The sequence below is a fragment of the Spodoptera frugiperda genome, chromosome 28 (assembly GCF_023101765.2).
Source record: "Spodoptera frugiperda isolate SF20-4 chromosome 28, AGI-APGP_CSIRO_Sfru_2.0, whole genome shotgun sequence".
Lineage (NCBI taxonomy): Eukaryota > Metazoa > Arthropoda > Insecta > Lepidoptera > Noctuidae > Spodoptera > Spodoptera frugiperda.
Window position 1 is genome coordinate 8,217,413 of NC_064239.1, and position 11,549 is coordinate 8,228,961.

Here is an 11,549-nt window from a genome sequence, read left to right on the forward strand (position 1 = left end):
ATCATCAAATTACTCTTCCCGCCGTGGGTAAGGTGCAAAGGAGAGTCAGACTCTAAAGGACTAAAAACCACCCTGTTCTAATTGCATCAACCAGGGTCAAGACGATTCTTCAAAAATAAACACAAAATCTTAACGGCGTCATTATCCTCAACCAAAAGTTAACAATTCTGCTGATTGAAACACAAAATTCGCTTTCAATAAATTTAGCTATCACACTGCTCTTAACCAAACCAATAAAAATAAAGATGATAATAAGCTACCACAATGCTTAATAACGCGGGAGAATAATGATTTGTTAATTTTTTTTGAAGAAACACCCGCCACGGTATTGCGCTCCATCAGCATGAGTAAAAAGTATTTATGGGACTGGGTAATATACCAATTCTTCTTACATCTTCCAATAGCATAGCTTACATTGGTAAATAAGCCGATCTTTCTAACAAACCACTATTGTTTTTTTTGTTTGCTAAGGTAAGGTAAACATATTTTAGCCACCAATCCACCGCAGATGGGCCCCAGTGAGGCAGAGAAAACACCGGGTGGGCACCCTAGGGGGTAACCGGGGCTCTGGCTCGAAAAGCAGGAGTAGGAACAGGGTGATTTTTGATCAGTAAGAGTCTGACACTTCCTCTCGCCTCTCCTAAGGCGAGAGAAGTCATTGGATGATTTTCACCGTCAAAAAAGGTAAACATATTTTACGAAAAAAATAAGTCAGCAACCACACAATTCGGAGTTAAAGATAATATAGGTTATAGATAATCTTATCTATCTAATTATGACGATTAGATAATTCAGATTGTTAGGTATTTATTAACATCACCGTCGGAAAGATGGACAGCTATTAATTGGATTTTATGAAGAGATTTCGTCAACGCTATCTACTTAATTAAATTAAGTATCTTTATAGATATAAACAAACGAATCAAAAGCAGAACATTTTGGATTTGAACATGATAATTAATTACTTACATGTAGGTAAAACCTAAACAATAAGCTAATGCCGACTAAATTGATCAGAAAGAAAACGTGCACCATGTACACGGTATCGTAAACGTATTTTTTACCCTTAAACCTTCTTCAAGCGAAGTCCATTTTAAGGTCTTATAACTAGAACTTATACGAGTAAACGAATAATCTGGGTAAAACGCTCAAATTAAAAGCATTTATTACATTCACCTTAAGATAGCTTAAGTAGCCTATTCTGTGGCATAAGTGCCTATCTCATTTATGAGCTCATTTAATAAGGGATGAACCTTTTGTCAGAAATATCAGCTATCGGTTATCCTTGTTACCATTGTTACCTGAAACTCGTTGCTCTGTGTGAGACGTGTCAGTATATCAATTGTCAATATCTTTGGCGACCTCAACGGACTGATGATTACGATGATCTATTTCTGAATTAAGTACCTACTTACTATACTAAAATACTGATAACTGCAGCTGAACATAGGCCCAGCCTCGTCAATGGTCCGCTTTCAACATTCAACTTTTCGCATCCGACTAAATGCCAAACTACTTCCCCTACGACACCTCCCCAGATATTATTAGATCACCTATCTGCCAGAGGGCGCCATACCTTTGCCTAGATAGATACAAAGTACCTACCTACAAAATTATACAACTGCTATTACACCTTCCTGCTTACTAAGTCTTTCCTCCTATAATGTAAAAAAACATTTACTCCCACCATTCTAAATTATCCATTCGGGAGTCGAACCCAAAATACAGGAGTGTACTTTTTTTATTTTTACGCAATTTTAACCGTACACTGTTCTTGCGAACAGCGGCGGCCTTACCCATTGCGAGGCTCCGGGCGGCAGGTCTTTGCGAGGCCCTTTGTCCTTCGTAAAAAGTATGTGATGCGAAAGTAGGTCTGGTTGTTTGGTTTAGGTACTTGTTATGTTTGACGAGAAATACTAAAGTTATACAAATAAATAAAATTTGAGTTTTAAAAGATTTTACTTTGAAAGATTTGCAAAATTAACAAATACAGAGATGATACATTTTAAAATTGATGTTTGCGACTTTTCCTAAGACTAAAATTTTTAATTAAAACAGAATAATCTAACGAATGAGCTACGTCATTTTCGATGGAAAGAATAGCAAGGGCTGAAAGCCGATCTTGTGTCATCGAATTCCTCAAATATGTTTTAATGATTTTAAGCCTCGAAAAACTCCTTTCAGCAGACGCAACTGTAACAGGTGTGGTGGCAATAATTCTCAGGACTATTTCGATAGTGGGGTAAACTTCGGTTAATTTTTTTCTATTATTTATTTCAGCACCGAGATAATGTCGTCGTTTCCTTCATACACACGAATGAACATATTCAGTTCTTCGTACAATTCATGTCCATCAATAATCACATGATTCTCCTACTGTCATAGATATTTGCAAGTCGCTGCATCGTTTCAAAAGTTCACTATCACTAATTTCCTTTAATCTTTTTGTATTTTAAATGAAACCAAATATGGGCATATTTGGTTTCATGGTGTTTAAGTGCCTCAAACCTAGGATGACAGCTTGCGCGCACGTTGTCGACAATAACATAAAAATAGTTTATTTTGAAAATCTCTTCCGCATTCAATTCATGAACTTCATCTTTCCCTTCATAATCAAAATGCCTTTTTTTACGTCGTCTTCTGACTTCTTTAAACTGTCTGTCAATCTCATTTTCCTCGGCTATTTCTCTCGCTGTTACAGTTAGAAATTTCTATTGTAATTTTGCAACAAATGCATTGGAAGTATACTGCCAAGACATTATTGTAAAATTAAAGCTGTTTTAGTAATTTTAATGGAATTAGTTAAGTAACTAACTTTATTTTAATTTACCGCTATGTTATAACCTAAATAAGTAATTAAGGATCAAAATAAAAAGTTTAAAAAAATCTATATTTTTTTAAATTTGCTTTGTGTAGCGCGAGGCCCTTGCAAGAGCGAGGCCCCGGGCGATTGCCCTGTTCGCCACCCCTAAGGCCGCCTCTGCTTGCGAATACAGCATTTACTAAATTTCGGTTCTCACCTTTTTGACCTGCGTGCTCCATCGTTGTGGCTCCGAATACGTAATCGAAGAGTTTCTAACATTTCCATACAATTTCAAGCAAAGATAATGCAAATTTACTGCTCTTAGTAAACGTAATTTAGTTTCGAACTAAATAAATTAGGCCCATGCACACAAGGGAGTGTCCGTGACAGAATTCAAGATTATTTCAAGGAATCGTTTAGTTAGAATATTTACTTCTGAGAACACACCAGAATACAGCCTTCTAGTGTACGAGGTACTTAATTAGGGGCTGTATTTTCATGACGCAGCCTCAAATGGGGACCTCATCCTCATAGAGGGAACTGAATCCCAATACAGAGGTACAAAGAAAGAATCCTTGCTGAACCATTGAACTTAATAACCGTAAAATTAAATAATTTCTCAAAAACAGGGCTGGTGTTTGTCACTCATCATTTTCATCGCACCTTGAGAAACAAAGGCATAAGTATCTTATTGTATTTATTGTTTTACAAATTGACTAAATTAACACATACACATTTATATCACTCTACAATTTAAAAATATTACAAAACGGACGATCGTGAACGTCAATCGCACTCCTACTTACGCCTTTATTCCCCTCGTGAAGTGCATCATGATAAATGAAACCTGTTTTCTTGTGAATCACTTTTAAAGTAGTTTCATTTTCCAAGGCACAGGCAGCCTAGACTTATTGTCTAGTCGTTAGTCTACTACATTGATATCTAGTGTTTACATTAAAACTCGCAAGCCAATGAACCGACTTTAATGAATTGTTATAAATTGAATAATGTACATAATGCAACAAATGAGTTTTATAGTATGAATTGAGTATTGTGAGATAAGGAAAATCCATTTCTCAAACTATTATTTCTTGCATGGTAAAGTTATTCAGTCAATAAAATCTTACTTACTAAATTATTAAAGTAGGGGGTGAAGGAAGGAAAAAAACAACAAAATATAAAAAAACAACATGCAAATCGGTTATGTTGCTTTTTACTATCAATTTTTGGATGTATGTGTACAAGTATGAATTCGAGGAAAATAAAGGAATATGTAATGTTTCATAATATATACTCTACATCGCAGTACTCGTTACGAACAAACATTACTTATGTTATTTTCGATATAGTACTCTACTCAACCATTATTTTTGTTCGATTGCTCTTCATTTGCATAAGATATCATGAGAGCATGTTAATGTATTACATGTCACAAAACAAAAGAAAATATTATCTATAGAATCCAATCGATTTAAATAAAAATAATCTAGCTAAGAAACACCATTCGTTCTTTGCATAATATTAGCAAATACTGCGTAACATTCTAACTGTACAGACACGTAAACATAATGAACATATCAAGGAAACATTGTCGGTGTCCATATTATGATACTTTTTATTATAAGGTCTCGCTTACAGATGCATAGAAACGAACAATATTCTCACTGCGTATAGTAAAATCGGTGAAAAAGTCGCGATAAAAACCTAAAATCCACATACTGAAAGTCTAAAAATATATTATAATAAATTTCAAATGTCTATACATAGATGAGTGTTCACTACGCGCTTATAACGAGCGTCGAGCGCGCGTCCATTACGTTATAATATTAAATACGATAAAACGAACCGGCGGCTCCGTCCGTACACACGGCGTCGTCGAATCGCAGATACGTCGCTACTCGTAACCGTACCGAAGGGACTAGACACATAATCCAAGAGTACCGGTCGCTCGTCTACGAGCGATGACGCGACTCGCTACTGCGTTACATAAAGTTCGTATCGAAAGTAAAATTACATGTAATATATACTATATATATATGCGGAGCGAGCGTCGCTCAGACGAACACCTTGGCCAACCCGTCGGCGCCCGCACTGGCGATATAGGGCCGCAGCGGGTGGAACGCCACGTCCAGGATGCTCTCGTCGAACTTCTTGCGGTGCGCCGTGATCTCCTGCACGCACGTCTTCGTATCCAGGTTCCACAGGCGCACGGAGCAGTCGTGGCTGCCCGACAGCAGGAACAGGCCGTTGGGGTCCAGCGCCAGCCCCGTCACGGCGTCCAGGTGCGCCACCATGGTATGCGCGCACCGCCCCGACACGCCGTCCCAGAAGCGGATGTGGCGGTCCTCGTGCGCCGTCACCAGCAGAGGCAGCGTCGGGTGCGAGCGCACGCGGTGCGCCGGGCTGTCGCACGCCACGCGCAGCACCGGCTGCAACAACCACACCGTTATACCACTGCACTGCCACCGCTCCCACCACCAGAGTCAACGCTATTACCTGTCCGGTCTCGAGGTCGTACAGCAGCAGCGTGCCGTCGCGGTAGACGACGGCGGCGCGCGAGGCGGCGTCAGCGAAGTCCGCGGCGGCCGGGGCGGGCGCCGTGGGCGACTCGTCGGCGCGCAGCGTGCTGAGCAGCGGGCGCGCGGCGCGCGGCGCCCACAGCCGCACCGTGCCGTCCGCCGACGCAGACAGCAGCCGCCCGTGCGCGCTCGACAGCGACCACACCGCGTCCGTGTGGTCGCGCAGCACCGCGCCCTGCACATACCACATTGTTAATACTTGTTCACGTCTGCGTTATCATTTAGATAAGTTGCCTATAGCCATTGTCTCTGAACGAACACAAAGTATTATGAAATTATTCCCTACCTGATAAGTTAATCTTATAAAAAAATATGAATACCTGAACAGCAGGATCGTAGGGATCATAAGGATCGGCAGTGGGAGGTGGGAGATTCCAGACGCGGATGGTTCCGTCCAGGCCGCCGGAGAAGCACTCCTCGGAGCGCGGCGCGCCCATGGCGAGGCAGAGCACGGGCGCGGTGTGCGCGCGGAAGGTGTAGAGCGGCTCGACGTCGAGGCCGGCGGACTTCTTGGCCGGCACCGTGCGCTGCAGGTTCCACAGCTTCAGCGTGTGGTCCTCGGACGCCGTCACCAGCGCCGGCTCGGTGGGGTGGAACGCCAGCGCACGCACCTGGAATGTCATTCATAATATCTTTATTTTTGTACTTCAAAACATCAAAAATTGTGTAACAGAAGCATATCGAAAACAAAAATGTTATTTTAGTAGAGCCTCATGTAAGTATAAGAAAAGAAATAAGATACTAACTCCGTCGAAGTGCGAACGCAACGTGTACTTGGCGTTCCAAGTTTTGCGGAAGGATTCCTTGTTAGCGCTAGCCACGTCGTAAGCTTCGGGCTCGTTGCTGACAGTGAGCTGAGCCAGTTCCCCTAGAGCGAGGGGCTCCTCGTCAGCCTCGCCCGCTCCCGCCACCGCGCCCGCAGCCACTGCGCTGCCACCACTCGATCCACTTCCTGATAATTCAAAATGTATTCATTAGCATAATATATCAACTTAATTGATATTTTATAAAAATGTAGTAATAACTACATCTCATGCAATAATCTGAGGCATAATATTGTTTAAAAAGCAACTCACCAACTGGATATTCGTCTCCCTGACCGCCACCGTCGGCCTCTCTTTCGGTCAGTAGATTGAGCTCATTCAACACTTCCTCAGCTTCATGATCGACTTCCTCTCCTGGTAAAAAAAAAAACAAACGCCATAAGATATTATTAATGTTTGCAAACAGTAATCTTTGATTACAAGATTATGATTGCATTTGCAAGAGCTTGAAAGTGAATTTCCTTTACACATACCAACATAAATTAACAATCATTGAATGAGTAATTGATATTACTAAACCATATTTCCACTGTATTGAAACAGGAAAAGTATATTTTGAGTTATAAATCTACAACTTTAAACTGATATTAACCTACAATAGAGAAGTGTAAAATAGAAGTTTACTTACCGCCATACTCAGAGTCATTTAATGATTACTTAACCCAATGCTTAGCCATTATTTTGGGAACAAATTCGTTACTAAGGACTAGTTGTGAGTAATCATTAAATGTCTCTGAGTATCGCAGTTAGACCAAATAGTTTAGATAGCTTGAGACAATGCCTAAGTTTAGTACCTTGTTTCCCAGGAGGATGGTGCGACTGTTTGGCATCCAAATCATCTATTTCGTCCATATCCATCTCCTGGTTGGTCAGGAACTCGAAGTTGGCGAACACGGCAGCTGTCTCTTGCACAGAGAGACCCTCCTCATTGTATCCGCCTCCGGCAGAAACACCACTCTTACGCGGCTCTTTTCCTGTATCAGTATTAGAAACAGAACATAGAAAATATCTTGAAACAAACTACCTTCTTACATGCTAAATATTATTTACAAACTTCCTAAGAGAAATTAAAGAATGAAAATAAATTGATTTTAATAACAATACTTTTTTTCTTCTTTGAGTTTTAACTAATGTTAGGGACACAAATTAAATTCCCTTTCATACTGATACTTACCATAATCATATTTGCGAACCATGTGGTTCATAGAGTAATCACATCTGTCGTGCTGCTGTTTGTCATAATTTCTGTAGTTTGGGTTTTCTACTTCCTCATTGTTCAGACCAAGCAGAGCCCGGACTCTGTTTGAGCGAACATCCAGTATGGTATCTGTGTAACCTATTTCCTGTAGAAAAGCAAAAAGGATCATTACTATGTGTCATTTTAATTTTAAGTTAATAATTCATGGCAGTCATACTTTTTAATATCACATAAGGCATGCCTATTTTTGTCTTGTAGGATCACCATAGCAGACACAACAGACACTGATAGATTTTAAGACAGACTACACACAAATTTCTATGTTTCCAGAATTCTTAGCATGTATTGTCACATTGTAATGTAATGGATGATATAAATATGATAAAACAAATAGTAATACCAGCCATCACATAAATCACATTATCTTCATGATTATCTGCTGTAAAACCACCTAATCTAAAATTATACTGCTTGTCTATGTATTTTAATGTGTTTCCTTTTTTTTTAGTTTCAAATCATTTCTACAATAGCATTCATTTGGTCTTGTACCTATGAAAATTTTTACAAAATTTTGAGTCTTAGCAAAACTTGGGACAAAGACTGGGAATAGACACAAAATGTAATATTTATGAAATGAATGCCAATGAGACTACTTCTTATATGTAAGGATAACAGACTCATTGGATCAGATAAATAAAAACTTGTCATGATAAATAGAAAACTGAAAACTTACCTGCAGGTACTGTTTAATAAGTTGACGACCTTGCTTCCACTGTGCTCTCTCAGCGGGCTCTGGTTCTGCAGGGGGCTCCTCAGGAGGGGGACGCACATCACCCTGCTGTAACTCCACCCCATACTTGAGCTTATGAAACTTCGCCCTCTCTTGCTTGAGTGCATATTCCAGCATCTTAATCCGCCTCACCAAATCATTTTTAAGATTTTCTTGGCCCTTCCTCTCACCTTGGAGGAAGGCAATCCGTGCCTGTGACCAAAATTTATTTTATTACTTAGTGTAATGTGTATGGAACTTTATACAATTATCTAGTCAAAAAAATAATGAAGTAATTTACTTGAAGACAGAGTTCAAATTTTTCAGTTAAGATAAGATGAGATCCCAACATATTGTTATAGTATTAAACATTTGCAATCTTTGGTCACTTCTAACATTCTTAAGTGACTAACAGAAAATAAATAACTTAAGAAATAAAGAACATATTATATTTATAGAAATATTGTCTACAAATAGATCTTCTTGTGACATGTGCCAACTCATACGACACTTCCTACTCAAATTCTCTATATTAGGTAATATGGAAAAATAACAAAGAAAATAGCATACACAATGTAACAAAAATTTTAACAGTTTTACTTAAACCAAATATCAAGTTATATTAACAAAAGCAATAAAGTAACAAAATGAATTATTTAGATATTTGTTGAATTAAAGATTTGTAAATAAAAATCAGATGTTTAATATGAATAGTTTACAATCTTGCTCATTTTGATTGTAACTAAACCTTATGAACCAATAGAAATTGTAGTACCTATCAATATAATTGTAAAAATTTGTTATCATGCACATATTTTGTATTAAAATATGTATTAAGCATGGCAAAGGCAGGTTGATTAACCTGCCTTTTTTCTAAATAACCGCATTCAGTCCATTATTTTAGTCAGTTGTAAGCATATTTCTACACAAAAATAAAATAATCAATAAAGTATATTTTTACATTGTATTTTAGTAATGTTAACTAATATAGAAAACATGTTAGAAATAACAATTATTAGTTCAAAATCTATAAGATGAAACAACAAAGACTTACATTTTCAATGCCTACAGCTGATTTACAGTTTAGATAAGTATTAAAATCAGCTATATTTATATTACAGTAATATTTATATTATCAGGATCAGCAGTCATTATGATTTGTAGTCAACTTTACTCATTTACTTGGAATTAAAATTAACTGAAATCTTTTGTACAATCTGGTGGGCAGTACAAATTTTTCAAACATAGAACTTACTATACTGACATAGTGTAACTATAATTTCATAACTTAATAGTGATAAATAATTAATCTTGTAATCAAATTACATTATATAATGCAATACAATTTGATTATAGCTATAGCTAATTGATAAATACAAATCATTTCATATTTCATACAAGGAGTTAGTAATAGTAAATGAGCATATTATGAGTGCCATGTTTTCATGCTAGTCAGTCAGGTTCACCAAAATGACAGAAACGAATACAATTAATTAGTCATTGACTAACTCAGGCCCATGACAATAAAGCACTACAAAGAATAAATAATGTATACATTTATAATATTTATTTTATACTATTGTAATAATATCAATCTAATTAAATATGAAATGCAATCGAATACTCGAATTTGTTTTGATGTCTCACTAAAAAGTACGAAATTGCAAATTGTGAAATTAAAATACGTGGTGTTAACGACATGCCAATTCGGTATTGAAATAGCAGTTCATAATTTACTATGTGTCAATGAACTTTACATTATTTACAACAAACACGAAGAAAATAAAAAAAAATCACCTCAAATTCTGCTCTGTCCACCTCCCATTGTGATCTCTCGAGCTCGAATCTCGCCCATTCGTGTTGGATGAAGTGCAAAATGCCCGGTATTGAATACTGGACACTTTGGCTAGGTTCGTCATTTTGTTTGTTATTTACACTGACTCCGATTTGAGATCCAACTTGCCCTCCGTTGTGATGAGATACGGAGCTATCATCCATGGCTGTGGGGATTTTCATGACATGGCCACCATTACCATTACCGAACTTTACTTGTCACACACCTATCTTAAAGAACTACGTAGATGAACTATGCGACACGAAATACTAACACATTATTAAAACTATATTTCAACTAATGTTCACATATGTGACACCATCTAAAATATTTTTTATCGACGAATTCATGAATGACAAAAATTATTGCATGACGGAAAGAAAAGTCGCAACGACGTCCGTCCGCTACATTGCTTTTACTTTTTTTTTTCAATGTTGCCATCAAGTAATATAAAACTACACATATGGCAGAACAAAAATGTTTTTGTACATATTTGCAAAATGAAAACAGTTTTGAAGTTTTCTTAGGATATTTAGTAATTTGGTGGTAATTTTCTTTGTACACTATGTAATATAACTTATTAAAGGACACCCAATATATTATATATTTTTTTAAAGATATGTTGCCACTTTTATCTTGTTACATTTTGAAGTTTGAGTCCATTCACCACAGATTTGCAATAATTTTCGCAACGTGTTGGAGGTTCAACTCCCGCACGGAGCAACTCTTTGTGTGATTTACAAATTATTGGTCTGAAATTGTATACGTGCGTTTACACACCTACGACACAGAATAAAATATAAGTGTGGGGAAAGGCATTTTTTTTAAGCAAATAATATTTTAGCTTCAATGTTAGCGCGATGGCTGGTTGGTTGACCGACTCCGACTACCCACTAAGGTTATCCTGTCCCAGAGTACTTGATGCATTGCGATGTGGACCCATGCCCCAGGAGAAAATCATTGACATAATATCTCGTAATATTAATTAATAGGAGCTATAATTTATCTGTAGTCCAACTGCGTAATTTCGACTACACACTCACCGTAGACAGAAAAGTAACTCTGTCTACGACACTCTCAGTTTTTTATTTACGGTTATTTCTGCACAGATTTAGTAATTCATATTATGATTATATTCAGTTAATCTGTACAGTTCAACTGGTTGTTCTACAAATTTAAAGAGTTAGCTGTATAGGTCGGCTGTACAATTAAAGAATTTTAGTTAAAACTGAAGGTTTGTAGCCTACTTTATCCAATAACTAATAACTATATTATATATTTTTCGAGACATTCCTCTTTTGTTACCTATTGCACCTTAAGAGATGAAAAATGTTATTTGATTTTTTTCATACGGTATCATTTCGTGATTCAAATGTTTTCATAGTAAATTAGTATTTAATTTTAACATCTGTCCTCCTTACAACAGGACTTCATCTATTTATTTATTTTTATATATTTTGATTTTTAGTCTATTTAGTAAAGTGAATTATAAATAAGGAATGTCACTCTGTTCGTTCAGATTGATGTTTCGCGTCAATACTC

At 37.2% G+C, this 11,549-nt stretch overlaps 1 protein-coding gene across 1 annotated transcript; it reads right to left on the reverse strand.

The window, feature by feature from the left end:
• Positions 1 to 3,771: 3,771 nt before the first annotated feature.
• On the reverse strand, positions 3,772 to 10,435 carry LOC118265212 (striatin-3). The gene is made up of 9 exons (XM_035578008.2): positions 9,971 to 10,435; positions 8,138 to 8,386; positions 7,381 to 7,549; positions 7,001 to 7,180; positions 6,459 to 6,560; positions 6,129 to 6,334; positions 5,703 to 5,993; positions 5,300 to 5,557; positions 3,772 to 5,232 (listed from the first exon to the last, which is right to left on the reverse strand). Exons 1-9 carry the CDS (start codon positions 10,187 to 10,189, stop codon positions 4,858 to 4,860), a joined length of 2,049 nt encoding a protein of 682 aa, XP_035433901.1. The 5' UTR covers positions 10,190 to 10,435; the 3' UTR covers positions 3,772 to 4,857.
• Positions 10,436 to 11,549: the final 1,114 nt, after the last annotated feature.